The following is a 22,169-nucleotide window of genomic DNA, read 5'->3' as shown; positions in this document are numbered from 1 at the left end:
GGGTTAGCACTCCAAGCCCTAGAGGAAATAAGGGCAAGCTCCAGTTTCCATTGAGGGAATGGGAATCTGTCCATTGATTTTAGTGGGAGTTGAATCGGTCCCAAAATGCTTTACAGAGCGTTTGTAAAGATTAGTTAACAGCTTATTATGGCATTCTACCCTTGGCGTGGCTAGGCTTGATTTATTTCACCCAAATGATACTTTCACACCATGTTGAGCCAAACTATGCATTGCCCTGTCCGACTCTGCTGATTGAAAGCGGTTGCAGGCGTGTAAGACAGCTGGCAATATTCCTTTTGAGAGGTGAACTGCAATGATCTAGAGATGGGCAGAAACTTCCCACGTTTGGCGTGCACTCTGCCAGTCTCCTGCCCCGCTTCAGTGAAACTGCCACCACGTTTGTTGTTATGGTTGCAGACATTCTTTTTGCACCCCCTCAACTAGAAACCGATCTGGAGCTGTACTTTTGGGGGGGGGGGGTGACAGTGTGTGTGTGCAGGTGATCTAGCAAATTAGGAGAAGGTGAGAGAAAAGCAGAGGTATGAACGGGACACGCTGCAAATGTTTGCACTGGAGATGCTAATCCAGAATCAAAAGCCTCTGCTCTCGGCCCTGAGGCTGTCCTTTAAGGCACTGCTCGGTTGCCCCCTCTGGAGAGTGCAGTAGCGGGGGTCAGATCTTTGCATTTGCCAAGTGTAATGGGGGGAAAAACTGAAAGCAACCGCCGACATTGCAAAGCAGGTGGACAGCAGCGCGTGAGCGAGCGCTGGGGAGAGGGTGCACAGGAGGAGACAGGCAGCAGCGCTGGCAGCCGGCTCGGAGGCACAGCTGCTTCTGTGAAATCCAGCGCACTCCTCCCCGTGCATGCAGCCCGCGAACAAAGGAACCCAGCGGCGGGGGGTGCATCCGAGCCGGAGCCTTGCCCTGCAAGCTGCCTCGCAGCCCCGCCGAGCAGGGCTCTCCCCCCCCCACCCCACCCGCTCTCAGCGCTGGGAAGGCGGATCGGGCTCAAGATGGCTTTAGCCCGGCTCTGCGCCCTGCTTGCCGCCTGCTTCTGCTGGCTCCCGGCTGCCGCCGCCGCCGGGCCCGCGGAGGCGGACGGGGACCCGTCCAAGGAGCTGGAGTGCAAGCTCAAGAGCATCACGGTGTCGGCGCTGCCCTTCCTGCGGGAGAACGACCTGAGCATCATGCACAGCCCCTCGGCCTCGGAGCCCAAGCTGCTCTTCTCGGTGCGCAACGACTTCCCCGGGGAGATGGTGGTGGTGGATGATCTGGAGAACACCGAGCTGCCCTACTTCGTGCTGGGTGAGTCCTGGGGCTGCTAGCGGCCCCCTGATAGCGACAGGCCGGGCCCCTCCTGCTGCAGCAGCCACGCGCCCTGCACCCCCCGCGATAGCGACAGGCCGGGCCCCTCCTGCTGCAGCAGCCACGCGCCCTGCACCCCCCGCGATAGCGACAGGCCGGGCCCCTCCTGCTGCAGCAGCCACGCGCCCTGCACCCCCCGCGATAGCGACAGGCCGGGCCCCTCCTGCTGCAGCAGCCACGCGCCCTGCACCCGCAAAGGGCCACTTGTATGGCCTCTCCTGCACGCAGCAGCCATGCACCTTGTGTGGACAGCAGGCAGCACCCCCAAAGAGCCACATGCACAGCCCCCATGCATCCTGTGCCTCCAAAGGGCCCCATGCACGGCCTTTTCTGCGTGAAGCAGCCATGCGCCCAGGCCAGCAGTCTGCACCCCCACAGCCACGTGCACAGTTCCTCTTGTATTCAGCAGCCATGCATCCTACAGCCCCACATGGATAGCCATGCCCCCAGCCTGCACCCCCAAATGGCCACATCTATGTGACCTCTTGCATGTGTCATTCATATTAATCCAGCCAAAATTTGCACCCACACTTCTAGTCCGCCACATTGTAACATGCAGGCTAGTGTGCCCTCTGAATAACACTTCTCTTCCTCCAGGTAGTTACATCCAGGTTAGAGTGGTTTCTATTTTATATGCAACTAACCAGCTTCATCCCTCTTGTAACATAGTGGAAGAGTATCCACAGGCACCTCATTTCCCATCAAGGCTTTTGTCCCTGTGTCCTCTTTGCATCCAAATACTGTGTATGCACATGCGCAGCCCTCATTCAAGACTCCCATATCCATCCACATGGCTGCACGCTCTTTATTCCATATCCATGCTCTGGCCAAAGAGTTCTACATGCTTTATCTACTACAAGCGGAATTCATCTGTCAACATCTATTGATTTCCAAGGGCCTAATGCTGGTCTTGTTTATACACTGGTGTATAACCTGTATCTCCATTGACTCCAATGGATTTGATCCTGATTTATGCTGGTGGGAGATCTGAATTAGGCCTTGGCTTTGTATATCATATATGTGCCATGCTAATGCAACCATTTACACTTTGCTTCCTGCATGCCAGGCCGGATTTGCCTGTCCATGTAATCTGTTTCATTCGCTTTATGAAACCCTTCCAGAATGCCCCACTCCCATCACCTCCTGTATAAAACTCACTCACCCACCCGATACAACTATGGTATCATCTTTATTACAGGCATCAGACTCCGGACATCTACATGCTGCTTGCCTCCTGCCTGCAAAACTCACCCATCCATCAAAACTTCAGCATCAGCTTTATCACATGCTCCCGCTTACACCTTACCTCCTCATGCAAAATACACCCAGCCTGCAAAACAGCAGCAACATCTTTCTGACACCTGAGTCCAAGCAGCCACCCACAGCTCCCCTTCCGTATGCTAAGTTCACCTGTCCAACGATGCTACAGCATTGCGTGTATCACTCCTCCCCATCTATCCATCACCTAACAAATCAGAGGTGCATGGACATACATTTTTGCATATGCTTTGTCTGCCACTCTAGAGTTCTCTATCCTCTTTAATAGCCTTCCCCAGTCTAGAAAAAATATGGCCACACACATGCTGCATGCAGAATTAGTATATTGATCCAGCTTGGCTGTGTCCTTCTCATTACAATCTTTCTCTCCACCCCCCAGGAGATCCATTTCTTGCATGCAAAACTCCTCCATCCAGCCCAGCTGCTGAAGCCATGTAGGGGGAAGGGAATGTGGGGGGGGGGTTTGGTGGGCAGAAGAATACACTCCTGTAGATTTGACACTGGTTGCAGTGTTCTTTGATGATGGAGTTGGGATGAATGTGACTGTCAATCCCTAATCCTTGAGGTCTGGGGAGATGCCTGCTATGTGGTGACACAATGTGGCCCCACAGCACTCATTAATGGAGTTCTGGTGCTGAAATGGAAGCGCCAGGGTAAGTCCCGCTTGTTACAATGGTTCGGCCGCTGAGGTTGCTCAGTGTTGCCTTTGTAAAGATGTGTTACTATGCAGGTGATGCCCTTGGAGCTGTGAAATGTGTGTGCCAGCAGCTGGGGGAGGCTGGATCTGTGTCGTGCACATGGTGAGCATGCCCGGTGCATTGTGTTGGAAATGCTATATGCACAGTGCCTCAAAGGAAGCCTGGGAGAGTGGGATGTCAATGTGGCCACACCGCCCCCGTTTCAACACCCAAAAGCCTTTCCTGTAGGCTGGCAGCTACCACGCAAGCACAGAAAGCACAGAAACCAGTGGCTGTGCGCTAGGCACCTCTGTGCAATGCTGCTGCTGGCTGCAGAAAGGCCTGATGGGGTTGCCATGGCAACTTGCAGCAGCAGCAGCCACCGCCTGAGCTATCTGGGCAAGCAATCACATGGGGCCAAGTCCACCCTGAGTGTAACTCAGTGGGGTTACACCGGGGGTAATTGCTATGGGCAGTTGTTGTCAGCACCTTATGGCTCCTCCTCCGCCTCACATTGGCACATACTGACACGCAGGTTCATCGGGATCTGTCATTCTCTATCCTGGGAGAGAGAGAGAGGGTGTGTGTGTGCGCGCGCGCGCACCCAGAGGAATCTTGGAATTGACCATAGTCCTGCAGGGTGTTTAGTGCATATGCCAAGCCTCTGCAGGGGCTCTGGAACAATTTGTGTAGTGGGGGTGCCGAGAGCCACTGAACCAAACTGTAAGCCCTGTATGTGATGGAAACCACTTCAGTTCCAGCACCTAGGAGCCTTTGTGAAATCGGGAGCCACACAAACAGGTTGATGTGTAGCCATTCTGCCTCGGTGTTTGTTTACTGTATGCCCGAACGACTCCCGTCAAGGATCAGGGCCCTGCTGAGCAAGGCCCTAAATATGCAGTCACGGCCCAGAGAACTTGCAGACTCCAATTCTGATAATAGATGGCAGATGAATGAACAGGGCTGGGAGAGCAAAGTAACAGCAGAGAGAGGTGCGTCTGCCTATGACAGGACTCCTAGGGGCCTAGTAGCCACAAGTAGTCACTGGCTTTGCCAAGCATCCTGGCAGAGGTGGGTTTTAAGGAGGGATTGAAGAGAGAGTAAGGGGGAGGCTTTGCAAATTGTGGCCAGCGGGGTGTTTGTTCACATGTGTGGAGGGAAGCATGAGAGAAGGCATGGGGGCATCTGTGAGAAAATCAGGTGAGTGGGCGGTCAAGGCTGGAGTTGGCAGAGTGATTGGGGAGGGAGGGGTCAGCGTTGCCCTAAGAAATCAGATCCCCAGATGGTGAGTGTTGCGTTAGAAGGCAATGGTGCAATGTGGTGAGGAGCTGGCCCTAGATTTGAAAGTTAGGGTGGGGCTCAATGGTGGAGGGCTTTGAAGGCAGAGGCCAGAAGAAGCTACTTCTTGATATGGTTTCTTTCTTCCATGCTGCAATGCCTCTTGGCTGGAAGGAGGAGATCATCCCAATGTAACCTCCGGCCCCTCTGGCAGTTTGGCCCATCCATTCCCCTGTGAAGTCACCAGGAGGCAGCATTGCCATTACTCTGCAGACACAATAATGGTGATGGTGGTTATTTATTGAGCACGGCTAGCATGCTCAGCACTGTACAGACACAGCGGAAAACACAGAGCTTACAGTCTAAATCAAACTCAGGGCAGCAAAGCAACCCATGGGCTGCTTCGTGGCAGTACTCTGTGCTGCCCTGTGTTTGATTTAGACTGTAAGCTCTGTATTTTCCACTGTGTCCCTACAGTGCTGAGCAGCTCAGTAAATAATCACCACCCCCATTATTGTGTCTGCAGAGTAATGGCAATGCTGCCTCCTGGTGGCTTCATAGGGGAGTGTCAAGGCTCGGCCCCTTGGAAAATCGGCCTCCTTTCAGATGTCTCAAATTGATTACCTCAAAATGGCGTCACTCAAAATCAAGACCTACTTTTGAACATTCTGGCCTAAGTTTCTTAGGGGTAGGCTACCCCCCCATTCCCACCAGTTCACTTTTGGGGTATCAGTAAGTGGCAGAAAAGGGCCTCAGAAGATAGTGTTTGCAAGGGTCTGTCTGTCGTAGATTTGTGCTCAGGAGCTAACAGCAAGAACTGGGTGAAATTCAATGGCCTGTGTATGCATGAGGTTCTGCTGGATGATCACAGTGGTGTCTTCAGGCCTTAAAAATTGAGGCCTTTCTGAATCATGGGATAGGATTAGTAAATCTCACCTTGGTTGAGTAGAGTGGGCAGCTAAATGGCTATAGCACCGTTCTTTGCCTGGAACATACCTATTTCAGGGTCGTGAGTGTGATGTGGGAGGAGTGGCTCTCTGGTAATGTGACTTATTGGGTTGTGTGTACATGAGCTTTCACTCTCTCCTTGAATGTTGACAGCTCTTCTTATAATGTACCAGGATTGAACATGACACTAGTCTGAACTCTGCTACTTGCCTTATTCTATCTTCTGCCAAGTGCCAAAAATGCACTCCTAGACCAAAGGATGGATGACCCCATCCAAGCTTTCAAATACGTTGAACTCTTAGAGGCTGGCTGCTAAGTTTATGTTGAAGTGGGGTGGGAAGGAAGAATGTAGGGAAGGAAGATGGCAATCAGACTGATATGATTTTAAAGTCAAGTACGTCATGGGCTCTAGGGTTAGGAACATTTTGGAGGACAGAAGGACTTTAGGAGCCATGGACTTTTTCAAGCCCTGGTCTTGCACCAATAATCAGAAGGGAAAAAATATTAACCTTTGGTACAACATGCACAATAGTGTGAAGATAATCTTGTGAGCAGTGAAGCAGGGCGGGAGTTGGCCGCATTACTGGCAGCAGGGGTCATGCTCCAAACTGGGATGACTGCAATTTATGACATAGGGGGCTGGGGGCTTTTGCCACAATCATCATGAAATCCCTGTCCTTGGAACTGTTGTGGGTGGGGAATAATATGGTGAATGGAGCTTGGATGGAGCCAGTGACAGTCAAGTGTTTCTTGCTGTGAGACATTGTTTGCTGGTAAGATCACTTTGATCCAGACAGAGGTGGCTGTCCCAGGTGCAGTGAAGTTGTTTTTTGAGGAGACAGATACAAAGGGACAGAATCTCAGCTGGCATAAATTGCTGTTGCCCCTTTGAAGTCAGTGTGCTGACTTGCACCAACTGAGGATCAGGCCCCAAATCTCTGCTTGAGTGTTAGTCACTGGTGCTCACTGACGTGCTGGATACTCTGTATTTTACAACACGTGGATTTGATCCATGTCTCGCTTGTCTGGTGAAAGTCAACAGGGAGACAGATGTTGGGGTCATTGTTGGAGTGGATTGTTAATGCCCGAATGATGCCAGCTTCTCCCAGAGGAGGGATTGGCTGGTGCTTGCTCAAGAAGAAAACCATCTCTTGAAACTGACCCTGTCTACATACAGTTATCACTCTTTTGAATCTCCCTTGTGTGTGGGTGGAAGATTGCTGGGAAGAAGCAGAGTTAGAGGCAGTATGGCCCTGTAGATAGGGCACTGTTACGAACACTCCACCGCAGTAAGGCAGGTAGAGATGATACAGAATGAGCTGAGCATCCATATACTTACACCATCCCTTGCAAAACAACCTGATGAGTTAGTTGTCTTCCCCCTCACCAACATCACCATCACCAGTGGTGTCATCCTGGCATCTCCCAAGAGCTAATCTCATTCTCTCTAAGCACATAGGCTGGGATATAACTTTTATAATGTGTAACGCTGATGCCAGTATGCCTAATGATATTCAGTAGGGCTTTCAGTCCCTTTTCTTATTTGTATGTCCTCACCCTACTAATGTTGGGGTACCTTCTCTGATAGGTTATTAATCCTTTTGCCTCAAGCTTATTGGTATATATGTCAGTTAGTTACCATGGCATTCTTGTGGTCAGACATCGGCTGATATACCTAACTAAAAATATCTCAAGCTGCTATAATCTAGCATCTTGTGATTACCTACCAGCAGTGTAGTCGTTACAGCATCTGTCTTTTGATATCTTATGCTCTAGGGCAGTTGTTCTCAACCTTTTTGGGCTCAGGACCCATTTGTAAATGTTTATGTCCCAGTAAATAGTCTGGGGTTGGAGGCCCTGGGGTGGTTTGGGTCCAGATTGGGTCCTGCCCGGCACTCGCCCCACAGAGGCAGCTCCTGCAGCTCCTTTGCTGTGGGGCTGGCTGGTCTTGGTTTTCCACTCTGGGAGTTACAACCTCCGGGGTTGCAGTGCCACTCAGGTGAGGCCCTGTCCCCATGACTGGATCAAATGTATGTGAGTGGAGTTGTGACCTGGCTCATGGGGTTGCAGTCCTACTCACTGAAATCCGGTCTACCCAGACTCCTGTCGTCATGCAGCTGGGTCAAACCTGAGTGACGCTGGGACCCCAGAGGTTGCAGTGCCTGGAGCAGGGAGTTGAGCCCAGTCAGCCCTTTGTGACAGGAGTCACAGGAGCTGCCATGCAATCCTTTGAAACATGCTGGCAGTTTTGGGTCCTGACCCACAGATTGAGAAACCCTGCTGTAGGATGACTCTTGGATAACTACTTATGCTAAGGCTTTTTGGGCCTTATACCTTAATTAGTTTGGCTAAGCTGTTGTCTTACAGGCCTTGAGGCCTTCTATGTGTGCCTCACCTAGCAAATACCTATCATAGAATTAGGGTTGGAAGAGACCTCAGGAGGTCAGCTAATCCAACCCTCTGCTCAAAGCAGAACCAACACCAACTAAATCATCCCAGCCAAGGCTTTGTCAAGCTGGGCCTTAAAAACCTCTAAGGATGAAGATTCCACCACCTCCCTAGGTAACCCATTCCAGTGCTTCACCACCCTCCTAGTGAAATAGTGTTTCCTAATATCCAACCTAGACCTCCCCCACTGCAACTTGAGACCATTGCTTCTTGTTCTGTCATCTGCCACCACTGAGAACAGCCGAGCTCCATCCTCTTTGGAACCCCCCTTCAGGTAATTGAAGGCTTCTATCAAATTCCACCTCGCTCTTCTCTTCTGCAGACTAAATGACCCCAGTTCCCTCAGCCTCTCCTCATAAGTCATGTGCCCCAGCCCCCTAATCATTTTTGTTGCCCTCCTCTGGACTCTCTCCAATTTGTTCACATCCCTTCTGTAGTGGGGGGACCAAAACTTAACACAATACTCCAGGTTTGCCCTCACCAGTGCCGAAGAGAGGGGAATAATCACTTCCCTCGGTCTGCTGGCAATGCTCCAACTAATACAGCCCAATATGCCAACAAGGGCACACTGCTGACTCATACCAGCTTCTTGTCCACTGTAATTCCCCATGTCCTTTTCTGCAGAACTGCTGCTTAGCCGGGTCGGTCCCCAGCCTGTAGCAGTGCATGGGATTCTTCCTTACTAAGTGTAGAACTCTGCACTTGTCCTTGTTGAAACTCATCAGATTTCTTTTGGCCCAATCCTCCAATTTGTGTAAGTCACTCTGGACCCTATCCCTACCCTCCATCATATCTACCTCCCCCCCAGCTTAGTGTCATCTGCGAACTTGCTGAGGGTGCAATTAATCCCATCATCCAGATCATTAATAAAGATGCTGAACAAAACCGGCCCCGGGACTGACCCCTGGGGCACTCTGCTTGATACCAGATGCCAACTAGACATCGAGTCATTGATCACTAGCCATTAAGCCTGACAATCTAGCCAGCTTTCTATTCACCTTATAGTCCATTCATCCAATCCATACTTTTTTAACTTGCTGGCAAGAATACTGTAGGAGACCGTATCAAAAGCTTTGCTAAAGTCAAGATATATCACATCCACCGCTTTCCCCATATCCACAGAGCTAGTTATCTCATCATAGAAGGCAGTCAGGTTGGTCAGGCCCTTGGTGAATCCATGTTGACTGTTCCTATAAACTACACGACCCCGTGGGTCTTGCTGGCTCCGTGGCTGTTACTGGATTTCCAGGGGATAGCAGTTGCCTGGAGTGCTTTATACTAGCTGTGCTTGGCAAGGAGGTTGCATCCTTGTTTGAACATCAGGGCAGTAAGCTATGCCTGTGTCACCTTGAGGCGGGGTCACTGCAACATGCTCGACACAGGGATCCCCCTCAAAGCCATCTGGGCATTGTGGCTAGTGTAGACTGAGCTGGCCTGTTTGTTAAGCTAGATTTGGTGCAGAGAACAAATTACTTTTGTGCTTTGCGCAGGGTGTTGGTTCTGACCCATATAGCCTTCAGGAGCTTAAGTCATGGTGTTTCACGGACGGCCTCTCTCTTGCTCTGCTGTGCTGTTACGATCATCCAAGGCACTGATATTAACAGTCCTCTCTTGGGAGGTGTAGAGCTCCAGGAAGAAATCCCAGCCAGCATTTCACCCTATCTGTGATTTGGGCGGCGTGTCATAAATATAAAGGGAAGGGTAAACACCTTTAAAATCCCTCCTGGCCAGAGGAAAAACCCTTTCACCTGTAAGGGGTTAAGAAGCTAGGATAACCTCGCTGGCACCTGACCAAAATGACCAATGAGGAGACAAGCAAGATGCTTTCAAAAGCTGGGGGGGAGGGAAAAACAAAGCCTCTCTCTCTCTCTGTGATGCTTTTGCTGGGGATAGAACAGAAATGGACTCTTAGAACTCGGTAAGTAATCTAGTTAGATATATGTTAGATTCTGTTTTGTTTAAATGGCTGAGAAAATAAGCTGTACTGAATGGAATGTAGATGCCTGTTTTTGTGTCTTTTTGTAACGTAAGGTTTTGCCTAGAGGGATTCTCTATGTTTTGAATCTGATTATCCTGTAAAGTATTTACCATCCTGATTTTAGAGAGGTGATTCTTTTACCTTTTCTTCTATTAAAATGCTTCTTTTAAGAACCTGGTTGCTTTTTCATTGTTCTTAAGATCCAAGGGTTTGGGTCTGTGTTCACCTATGCAAATTGGTGAGGATTTTTATCAAGCCTTCCCCAGGAAAGGGGGTGTAGGGTTTGGGGAGGATTTTGGGGGGGAAAGGCATTTCCAAGCAGGCTCTTTCCTGGTTATATATCTGTTAGACACTTGGTGGTGGCAGCAATACAGTCCAAGGGCAAAAGGTAAAATAGTTTGTACCTTGAGGAAGTTTTAACCTAAGCTGGTAAAAATAAGCTTAGGGGGTTTTCATGCAGGTCCCCACATCTGTACCCTGAGGGAAAGGGTAAGGGCAACATTCTTGCTGAGGGCTCTTTTGGTGTTAACTCACTGTCCACCTAGGTTTAGTGACCTTCCGAGGACACTGTATGAATAATCTGTTATCCCATGTTTTAGATTGGAGTCATAATGGGTCATATTGAAGGGTGAACTATCAGGCTGGAGGGAGGTTATTAGTGGAGTTCCTCAGGGATCAGTCTTGGGACCAATCTTATTTAACATTTTCAGTCAGGATTTTGACACAAAAAGTGGGCATGTACTAATAAAATTTGCAGATGACACGAAGTTGGGAGGGATTGCCAATATTGAGGAGGACCGGAATATCATACAAGACGATCTGGACAACCTTGAAAAATGGAGTAATAGAAATGGCATGAAATTTAAAAATGCAAAGCCATGTACTTAGGAACTGTCAAGGCTGATTCCCCACTCTGGCACTTCGAGTGCAGAAGGTGGTGGCCTGCAAAGATTAAAAAAAATTAATACTGTCCATTCCAGGCTTTTATTAAATTCCCAAGGTTACAGCTTTTCTCTGACCTTGGCTTGGTAAACGCTGCCATCACCCAAATGCAAACCCCTTTTTTGGATCCCAGGAAGGCACACTTGGGAATTCCTTCCTGTGGGGTACTCTCATGCCCTTTCTCTCTCACGCACACGCCCTGCCCCGCCCTGCCCCAGGGAAGAGCTGAGAAAGAAAACAAAGGAAATTAGCTGTTGCCACCAGCTAATTGAACAACATATGCGGAAGCCTCTTAGGACACCAAAAATCCAATCCTGTTGTTAAAAAAAGGTAAATTTTACTAAAAACAAAAAAGAAAATACATCTGGAATTTAGGCTTTTGCTAGATTTTTAAAAGAGTAATTCCAAAAATTAAGCACCCGAAATAGCTTTCTTAGGGGTTCAGCTTAAAGGTTATAAGCAGACAAAAGCATCTGGAGTTAGCACAGAAGAGTCCACAAGCCTTACAGAAAATAAAAGAAACCTAATAGTGTCTTTCTAGACATTTCCTGATCTACTTACATATTTGGGTAGTTCTAGGTATAATCTGATGGTTTCCATACCTGGCAAAAAGCTTTTTACAGCAGAGTCATAGCCCTGACTTTTTTCTTTTCCCCTCTCTCCGGAGAACAAGACAGAACCCAAAGGGAAAGCTCTTTCCCCAATTTAAAAAAAGTTCTAGCATTCCTATTGGGTTTTTTGTCAGGTGCCCACTCACTTTTCTTTACTTGGGGGTCTTTTTAACCCTTTACAGGTAAAGCAAGCAGCCACAAGCCACTTTATAGCTAACTGGCTGGCTGGGCGTCCATAAAAGGGAGCTCTTCTTCCCCCCCCCCCCATTTATCACAGGAACTAACAAGAATGTCTGCTATAAGCTGCGGGACGTATCAGTTGGAAGTGACAGAGGAGAAAAAAGACCTGGGTGTATAGGTTGATCACAGGATGACTGAGCTGCCTGCATGGTGTGGCCATGAAAAACGTCTAATTCAATCCTAGGATGCATCAGGCGAGGTCTTTCCAGTAGAGATAGGGAAGTGTTGTTGCCATTATACAAGGCACAGGTGAGACCTCATCTGGAGTACTGTGTGCAACTCTAGTCCCCCATGTTTAAGAAAGATGAATTCAAATTGGGACAGGCGCAGAGAAGGGCTACTAGAATGATCCAAGGAATGGAAAACCTGCCTTATGAGAGGAGACTCAAAGAGCTTAGCTTGTTTAGCCTAACCAAAGGAAGGGTGAGGGGAGAGATGATTGCTCTCTATAAATACATCAGAGGGATAAACATTAGGGGGAGAGAGGAGTTATTTAAGTTAAGGGCTTATGTTGGCACAAGAACAAATGGACATAAACTGGCCATCAACAAGTTTAGGCTCGAAATTAGATGGTTTCTAACCATCAGAGGAGTGAAGTTCTAGAACAACCTTCCAAGGGGAGCAGGGGGGGCAAAAAACCTACCTGGCTTCAAGGCTGAGATTGCAAAGTTTATGGAGGGGATGATGATGAGACTGCCTACAATGGCATGGCCCATCTGTGACTGCCAGTAACAAATATCTCTAACAACTGGAGATGAGGCACTAGATGAGGAGGGCTCTGAGTTACTTCAGTGAATTCTTGCTCAGGTGTCTGGCTGGTGGGTCTCCTCCACATGTTCATGGTCTAACTGATTGCCTATTTGGAGTTGGAAGGAGTTTTCCCCCCGGGTCAGACTGGCAGAGATCCTGAGAGGTTTTCACCTTCCCTAGCAGCATGGAGCACAAGTCGCTTGTTGGTTTGAACTAGAGTAAATGGTGGATTCTCAGTAACTTGAAGTATTTAAACCATGATTTGAGGAGTTCAGTAACCCAGCCAGAGGTTAGGGGTCTATTACAGGAGTGGGAGGGTGGGGTTCTGTAGCCTGTGATATGCAGGAGTCAGATTAGATGATCACGATGGTCCCTTCTGGTCTTTTTGGGCAGTGATCAGAGTGTAATATCATTGTCATGAATATTTGTGATCCCATGTATTCTGTTACACCAAAGCTCATTGTTAGCTATATCTGGAGGGTTACGTCTTGTTTTAGAGAATTTAATGTTGGAGTAAATGGCAGATTGAAACCAGAGGGATGTATGTTGTGAGGAGACTTGGAAGGATTTGATTTTTATTGGACTAGCAAATGAATAGTACAACCAGGTAGGATTTGTTGATTTCAGGATATTTACTTTGTATGTTTTGACAATTTGTGTTTAAAGGGTTTATAAAGCTTTAACTTTTTGAATCTCAGCATCTACTGTCATTAAATAATTGACTGGCTCCCCCATAATTTTGTGCAACTGGTAAAATAAAATAGATAAATACTGAGTAAATCTTTAAAAAAAACAAAAAAAACCCAAAAACTTAAAATAAACATTGATATTATCCATCAAAATTATTAAAAAACTGAATTCTGCATAGCCTCGTTATGAACCAGCAGAGAGAGGGTGGGGATGGGGGGTGTGTGTGTGTGTGTGTGTGTGTGTGTGTGTGTATATATATATATATATATATATATATATATATATATATATATATATATATATATATATATATATATATACACACACACACACGTATGCGCTCTACTGCATTTTACTGGAACATAAATCTGTTCTTGTAGAATAATTCTGTTTACTAGCTTGATCTTGGGGAGGAGACTGTAGTTTTTCAGATGAACATTGTCCTGAGTTGATATGTGAAATTTTTCAGAGTTGATTGCTGGGGTCCAGGCAACAGCTGATGGGATATGTGTGCGCGAGATTCTCATCTACCTGGATTCACAACCCTTGAGGTTAGCTTTGAGCTTCAAATTCAGACAAGCCCAAGAACTTAAAAGCCAGCCACCTTTGAAATTGATGAGTTTGCAACAAAAGAATGGAAAAGTCTTGGGTATTTAACAGAGGAGAGAGGGGCTGGGAAGAGAAATAGAGAGACATCTGTGGGGGAAAGAACTGGGAAAGTGGCCACAGCATTCCGGAGAAGAGCCAGAGATTGTCCATGCTCAGCTGTGTGGTGAGAGCGTCCTACCCATCCAGGCTTATAAATAAATACTGTGAGTGAAGGGAGTAGTCATTGCAGCTCTGACAGTGTCACCAGGGACATTTAGAACCCAGCTCACTGCTTAACCGTGTGAGTTGATGAATGATGTTAGAGGTGCAGACCATAAAGCGATGCCTGAACAGCCTCCTGGACTCCTAGCTTGCATTTGGTGCACCACACCAGGCCAGTCTGCAGAACCGAGTGATCTGCGTGGCCTGCTACGTCCTGCAGAACTTCGAAGGTCACTTAACTAACATGTGTGACGCTGCTCCACTCTCTTGTTCTCTTCATCCCTGAATGACATAGGCCCTGCAGGAAGAGGGATAGCTGTGTGGTTACTGCATTAGAGTAGGATTCGGCAGCTCTAAATTCATTTCCCAGCTATGCACCAAACGCCCCGTTTGACCTGGGCAAGCACTCAGTCTCTGTGCTTCAGATTGCCATCTGTAAAATGGGGGTGACTATTTCCTTTCTCCCCCTCTTTTGACTCTTCTCTATATAGGTGGGAAGCTTTTGGGGGCAGGCACTCTTACTGTATGCACCCAGCACCCGGCTCGGCAGGAGTCTGTGCTCTGTTAGGGCCTCAGAGCTACTGTAATAGAAGTAATAATAATAATGGTGAGTGGATGGTTGGGCATGTATGTTACAGTTCAATCAAAATCCATTCTGCAGCCAGAGCATGGGAAATTGTCACTCAGTTTTGTTGGCAGCTGTTTCTTTCCTCAATTTATTCTGCGTGTCATCACCACCCTCTAGCTGTCTGTGCAATAAAGGATGCATTTAGAAGCATACATCACAGGAACGGTCTAGATGACCGCATAGCCCAGGTGTGCAAGGCTGCTTAGCTGGGCTATTATGAGCTGTTACAGGGGCCAGCCCTGGGCACCCACAATCTTGGTGGGAATTTCAAACTATAATACAAATATTTTAGGCACTGTTTGAAAACCGTTCTGAAGGAGTGTTGGGGGCTGGGATTGAGGGGTTCTGTGTTCAATTCCTGGCTCTGCCACATATTTCTTCTGTGAACGTTAGCAAATCATTAGTCTGTCTGTACCTCAGAATCGAGACAATTCTTTTTATTTCTTAACTTTTGTCTGGCTTATCTGTTTAGACTGTGGGTACATTGACACACACTCCAGCTCTAGCACCGATCGAGTTAGTGTGCAGTGTAACCATGGCAGCACGAGCAGCAGGAGGGGCTGGCTGCACTGAGAATGAGCCGGTCTGAGAGCCTAGGTATGTACTCGGGTGGCTAGCCCCTCCTGCTGTTTGCGCTGCGGCTACGCTGCTGGTTTTGCTTGCTAGCTCAATCTGAGCTAGCGCGGGTATGTCTCCTTGAGGTGGAAATGACACAGCCCCTGCCCTGAGGAACTCACAAGGAGTCTCTTACTGTATGTACAGCATATGGCACAATGGGGCCCTGATCTTCTCTGGCGAATGGAAATGCTATTGTAATATACACATCTTCATAGCAATATATTATTTGTATAACCTATGCTTAGTGGGCATGCTCTGTCCCTTCCAGGGGTGGCTGGGCCACAGGTAGAGAGGGATGAGCCTTCCACAGCTTTGGCCAACAGAGCTTGGCTCAGGCCACGGAAGCCTGTCCTTTAAGATCAGGAGGTTGCAGGGTCAGTGCCCGCTGTCGCCAGCCCATCCACGCCTCACCTTTGCAAGTGAGCAGTGGCTGGAGATCCCACTCTTGGTTGAGACCCCATGGGGTTAGGCATCCTGTAGGAAGTGAGGCACTGTCTGAAAATCCCAGTCAAAGACCTTAAGAGGGAAAAATCACCCCAGATTGCACCAGGAAACTGGAATCCAGGCATGGGAATAAAGGAGGTGTTGAACCAGCAAGGGGGCTGTTTGTTGGTGTGGGAGAGGAAGTGTATATGGAGCTGAATTCCTAGCTGGCCTCGCTAGAAAGCTTAATGACTGAATGAGCTTCCCAGCCAGCATCACTGTCATTTTCCTGTGTGGTCATTTCCGTAGTTCTCCAGCGTCAGCTGCATTTCCAGCGTCTCCATGGTTACAGCTCTCTGTGTTTGTGAACGCCTGGGCTCAGTCCCAATTGTCTAAAGCAAGTTGGCAAGACCCCCATTGGAAGCTCCTTCAGGTGGAAGAGAGCAGCAGAGGCACTGGGGGGGCTCTTGCTCGTTGGATGATCAGTGGGGTGGGAATGGTTTATTTCCCGCTGTGTGTGCTGTCGGGGAAAGCAGTCTAGGGATGCCACATGTGTGGAACAGCCTCGGCCGGGGAGAAGTGGGAGCCCCCTTGTTTGCATCACTGAAAATGACGAGTGGGGAAAATCCCTGGAGGGACCAGTCCTGGTGGGATGAAGGATGAGATGATCCAATGGGTTGGCTGCAAGACTGTGGTCTCCGTGGAAATGGCCTAGACTGACGGAGCAGCTGCAGTGGCTCCAGAGATGGGCCCGAACTGCAGATTTGGATCCAGACTCCTTCAAAGTGCAGGGATGTTTTGGATCTGGGGGTTTGGCTCATCCCATTGAAGAATTAGGGGATCTGAATTCTGTCTGGATGCAGGGTTTGGGCCCATTTCATAACCATTCTGAGCTGGGCTGTTTTGGAGACTTCCATTCGTCCATGGTGCAATGCCCCTGCTTTCTGAGCGCACACTGGCATGCGTGTCCTTGGCAGTCTCCTAAGACAGTAAGGGGATTTAGACTGGAAGCTCTTGGGGCTGGGTCTGTGCCCTTTTCGGAGGCTGTGCAGGCCTCGAGCACATGGAGCTTAGTAAATCGCTATTAATAATGGCAGTGTGAGGTGCGCTGCCTCTATGTAAAAATGAAGCGCAGCAGTCGGGTGAGATGGAGCAGCCATGTATTCTGGCCACAAGTTGGTGGCTGGGGTAGGGGTGCTCCTCCTGCTGGAGATGGAGGGGGCCAGAATGGGAGCTGAGGGCTGTGGCTGAAATGGGGGAATCGCTGGTATGAATGGTGTTGGGGAGAGGGGGTTGAGAGTGGGAAGTGCAAGGGGAAGGGTTGGGAGTGGAGGTAGGGGCAGCAGTGGTTCAGGGGCTGGGAGGGAGCTGTTATGTGAAGAAGGTGGGAAGGAGGCCAACAGGGGTATCAGCTGGTATAGGGTAGCAGTGGGGAGACTGGGCAGAGTGGGAGAAGGAGGAGCAGTGGGGTTGGGCAGTCGGCCAGGGCCGTCCAGGGGAGGATGGAGTGGGGGGAGGAGATAAATGACTTCTGCATCTTGGTCAGTGAGTTCAGGAACATTTGATAGCGTCTAACCTTGCTAGTCAGTGAGCTAATATCACAGCAGCTGGCTGGAGACCACTGGCTTCCTGTGCGTTTAGCCCCATCGGCGAGCTGGGAGAGGAGAGAGAAGGCAGCCATTTCTGCCTGTCCTGTCTCCCCCTCTCTACCCGAATATGGCTACAGCAGAATCAGTTTCAGGATCCTGGGCCCTGTAATTAAATTAATTTTGCATGAAGTGCTGAGGGAATCCAGTCTTCCACTCATTTAAACTTCTCCATTATTAATTCTTGTAATGTCTTCCCTGGCGTCTGGTTGCCTTCTTGCCTGGTTTCATTTCTAACCAAGGCTGTTGCAGTGTTAGGCTTTTTGGGAGAACCAGTCTGGCGTTTATGGCGTTTGCCCCGACTTATGTATTACCCCTCCTCGTTCCCTCGCAGCAGACACCACCCCTCCTCTGGAGGGTCAGACAGGAGCCTGCTATCTTAAATCCCTTTAAATAATTCAGTGGCCTACAGGCGTGGTTGGCCTTAGTGGAAGTTGGTTGTGCTACTTCCCACATACTAGTCCTTCAGCCCTCTCAATTGCAACCTGATGCATTTTATTGTGATTAGCTCAGGCCCTATCACTATCCAAAGTTTTTGGGTGTACATTTAAGCCAAGGGACTAGGAGTCTACACTGTAATTAAACACCCATGACTGGCCTATGTCTGCTGACTTGGGCTCGGGCTGTCAAATTACAGTGTAGACGTTCTGCTCAGGCTGGAGGCTGACCTTTGGTACCCTCCCCCATCGTGGGATCCCAGAGCCTGAGCTCCAGCCTGAGCCCAAATGTCTATACCACACTTTTACAGCCCAAGTCAGCTGTCAGCCACCGGTGTTTGATTGCAGCGTAGACACACCTGCAGAAATTAGGCCTAACTTTCAGAGCAGGGATGCTTAGCACTTCCTGGAAACCAGGCCCATCTAAGCTGTCTCAAGTTGGGCAACCAGAAATTGAGACGCTCCCCCTCCAAATCACTGGTCACCTCTGAGTGGCCTTGGGACCCAGGTCCTTCGCTGATGTAAACTGACGTAGTTTCTTTTGATATTAATGGATGGGTGCCAGTTTTTGCCAACTGTGGAGCAGGCTGTGGAACTTTTCCAAAGTTCAAGTGTGTTTGGATCCAGGGTTATGGTTTGGGCCCATCTCCTGGCAGCATCCTTAGTCCCAAATACCCTGAATTGCATATGGCTGGGAGGGTTATAGTGAGGATTTCTCAGACATAGGAGTAAAGCATCATACACCTGGCCACCGGATCTGAACATCTCACGTCTTCAGCCGGCTTTCTGCCCTTTGGAGGCAGGCGTTGCACTCTGTTTAGCGCTGTCTTGGTAAGTGTAGAGGAGTGGTGGACAGAATGCTTGGGCTGTTCTCAGCTCTGCAGCTGACTTCCTTTGTGGCCTTCAGCGAGTCCCTTAATTTTCAGTGCTTCAGCTGCCTGTCTGTAAAATGGGCATTCTCCTTCCCTGCTGTACCAGGTCACTGAGAGACTGAATTCAGTCTGTTTGTAGAGTGATGTTGCTCATATTCCTGTGGGGAAGGTTGGTAGATTTGAAGACTCGTGTGTATGAATAGTTGGGGGTGTTTTTTGCTGGAGGTGGCTGAACTGCCATATGTTTGTTGGTTGTTGGGGTCTTCTGACTTCAGTCCTGCCATAGGTGTCCCCCAGAATGTCACTGAATGTGGTTAGGATTGTAGTTGTCAATCCTAGGATTTGACTTAATACTCTATTAAGATAATCAGTTTAATGATGGACTGGGAAATTGCAGGCACTAACCTTGTCAGTGGGTCATGCAGGCCAGCAAGGCTGTCTCAAGAACCTTGGAGTCGTGCACTCGGGGATGGCACTTCCTGCCAAGCACCCACCTCCCCAATGCACTGTGGTTAGTAAGACTAACAGAGATCGTGAGACCGGATGACAGCTGTGTGCTCCATTCGGCACTTGCCTCTTGATTCCAACCAGCTCTGGAGGTGATAAGCATTAACAGTACTCGAGCTGTGCCAAGGGGCAGGGTAGAGAATGGCTGTGGGGATGCTGCCAGGGGGGGCATCAGGAGGCGTGACCATGTGTATCACTGCATTCTGGCCACTTGTGGGCACAGCACAGTGGCAGGGTTTTAGCCTGTATGGAAAGAAGTAATTGAAGCGACAATAAGCTGTTTCCCATAAACCCAGATTTGGAGTCCAGCAGGGCGAGCAGTGGTAGGAAACCAGAGTCTCTGATCCTTGCCCGGGGGTTCGAACCACCCACCAGAGCCAGCTTGGAAAGGGAATACACCAGCCTAAGTTAACGACAACAACCTTGTCTCGTTTTGCCTCGTGGTGTGAAATGCTTTAGAAGCAGCTCGATTCTTGGCTCCTCTGTGCATTTTGGTGCCACTAACCCCTGATTTTAATTATTCCCGACTTTGACTGACTGCCCTATTGAACTGGGCTCCCTCGTTAGCTGAGTCTCCAAGCTTGTGTGCCCCACCTGGGGGCCTGGCCCCTTTGAACCCAGCATCAAGGGGTGGTGAAGCCCTGATGGCAGCACAATGCTGAGCTGAGCGCAGCTGTCAGAGACAACGGGCTGTCCGCAGATCCACAGTGTCAGTGCGGGAAGGTGATAAGGCAGATTAACCTGGCCCCAGAACATCCGTCGAAGTGTCAGCGGGCAGGAAAATAAATCCACACACATTACGCATGCACATATAAATGGACATACAGTTTGGATCCCTTTGGATGACCTTGTCAGAGGAAGATACTCTTGTCTACTAGGATTTTACGTCTAGGACCCATTGTTAACCTCAATGCAGCTTCCTACTCTTATGGGAACCTTATCTGCCCAGGAGACCTCCCCTTTGACAGTTCTCAGGTGAAAGACCCCTTTGAATGTGTTCTCAGCGTGGCTAGCATGTGGCCCAAAACCTGCTCCTCACTAGGCTGGTGTCAATCCAGAGTAGCAGCATTCAAAGTTTACATTAAGCATGAGGGATTACAAGCCACACGGGGTCAGTTGAATTATACTAGTAGACGCTAACAATAAGATTCTTCTTCACTATTTCTATTTCAGTAGCACCTAGAGCCCCTTGCCAAGCTCAGGGCCCCATTGTGTTTGCTGCTATACACGCATGCAGAATGAGAGGCAGTCCCTGCCACAAAGATCTTACAGTAAATTAAACCAGATATAGGGCTATTGCCCCTCCTTTACTGTGACGCACTGGCTAAGATTTCAGCAGGGCCTTGTGATTTTGGGTGTCCTGGGGCAAGAGATCCTAAAGGGACCCGATTTTCAGATTATGGGTGCTCAGTACTTTCTGAAAATCAGCCCCTCTTAAGGCATCTCAAGTTGGACACCTAGAAACTGAGCTTAGAGAAAGCTGGAGGTTGTGACTGGCCTGAGAAGCAAAGCCAGGACTCGAGCCCAGCTCCCCAAGCATCAATCTTGTGCAGTAACAGCAAGTGTGTCCTTCCCCTCCTGCCTCTCCCTTAGGGAAGGAGCAGAATATGGCCTCGAATGTACTGATGAAGTGCAATTGGAAAATACTCCAAAGCCAGAAATTGCTGGCTGCCAAATCGTTCCTGTGAGAGGTGGCGATTGCTGGATGAAGCGGGCAAGAGGCCCTGGATGGTGGTGGCTGTATTCTGGCTGGTGTCTTGTTGTTTTTCTCTCCTGCTGGGCAGAAGGATGCTTGTTCTGTGGTGGAGCCCTTAGGTATGTCAGTGACTTCCTGTGCAGCTTTTTTGGTGAAGGAGTGAATGTAATGCCTGTGAGATGGAGGGATTTCCATTGCTAGCTCTGGCCTGGCAGCCCCAGGGCCTGGTGCCGCTGGAAGAGTCTCACAGTGTAGTTTTTCTTTGCCCTGGCCATGTAACTGCAGGGCGGGACAAAGCCAGTCAGCATCTGGGGAATTGCAGAAGCAAGGGTTTCTGTTCATGTGCCCAGGGGGGCACAATGGCAGGCAAGTAGGGTTATGTGCATTTACTGCTTATATTATCCCTGAAATATATCCATTCTCTGGTGGCTGGCGGCTTGCTGCTGCAGAATCTGTGCCTCCTTGGGCTACGTCGCAGTGTGCAGCTTTTAGTGGTGCACCTCAGCCCAGAGCTATGGCTGTCCCAGGCTCTCACACAACTCTGCCCAGGTTTCAGCCCTGACCTGTAGCATGCCTGATTATTCCAGTGCTGGACTCTGAGTAGAGACCTTCAATTCATTTTAAATGGTGCTGCAAGGGGCACCAGCATGGAGGGACTACTTCATGGTGCTCCTCTGAGGCCCTGTGGTCAGGCCACTGCCCGGGAGTTCCTTTCCAGCCTGTTGTCTTCACTGCTCGCTCGCTGGGAGACGTCCTCCTGAATGGCGCACAGATCCCGGCTCCTGGGGGGGCCGTGCGCTCTGCTCATGCACATACCCCGAGCGTTTGAAGATCTCAGTGAGGTGGGGAGGTAGGATGGAAAGGGAATATTCCGTCCCTTTTCTCTCTCGCTCCTGCAGGATGAGCCCTGGGATCAGCCACGTGTCTGCACCCTGCGTGTCTCAGTGCTGCCTTGGTGTAGGGTACCTCTGCCACCGAACTGGGAATGGTGAAGCATGTCAGTCCCCCTCCCCACCACCACCAGGTGATGCTGATTGACTGTGGCAGGGAGGGGGCTGTGCCACACATCCCTGTCTCCCTAGGCGAGCCGCTTTCTGCAGGTTGGGTTCTTTCTAAGCCAAGTGGGGCTGGAGTGCTGTTGTGCAGACTCCAAGCTCATTTATTTTCCTGTAGCTCCCATTGTTAACAAAAGTTAGTTCTAATCTCACAGGGTCTTGTGTCATGCATTCTCCACTCCTCTCTCTATATAGGCAAGAGTGTGCACAGCCATTCCGTGACGCACATTCTCTCCTGAATAAACATGCGTGCCTGCAGCCACGTGTACGCA

The 22,169-nt window shown here is 49.3% G+C and overlaps 1 protein-coding gene across 5 annotated transcripts in view; it reads left to right on the top strand.

Moving 5' to 3' along the window:
• The first annotated feature begins 323 nt into the window (after positions 1 to 323).
• ASTN1 (astrotactin 1) overlaps positions 324 to 22,169 on the top strand; it is a 193,926-nt gene continuing 172,080 nt past the window's right edge. The window contains exon 1 of one of the 5 annotated variants that reach the window (XM_038414175.2): positions 324 to 1,305. In XM_038414175.2, the coding sequence (XP_038270103.1) occupies positions 699 to 1,305 (607 nt within the window). In that variant the 5' untranslated portion in view covers positions 324 to 698. Of the gene's footprint in view, positions 1,306 to 9,766; positions 9,913 to 22,169 lie in introns of those variants that run through there. The other 4 variants (XM_038414178.2, XM_038414177.2, XM_038414176.2 and 1 more) reach the window with 4 other exon arrangements.

The sequence above is a fragment of the Dermochelys coriacea genome, chromosome 8, assembly GCF_009764565.3.
Source record: "Dermochelys coriacea isolate rDerCor1 chromosome 8, rDerCor1.pri.v4, whole genome shotgun sequence".
In the NCBI taxonomy this organism is placed as follows: domain Eukaryota; kingdom Metazoa; phylum Chordata; order Testudines; family Dermochelyidae; genus Dermochelys; species Dermochelys coriacea.
The sequence above is the reverse complement of the archived record's forward strand: the minus strand, read 5'-3'. Positions and strand labels throughout refer to the sequence as shown.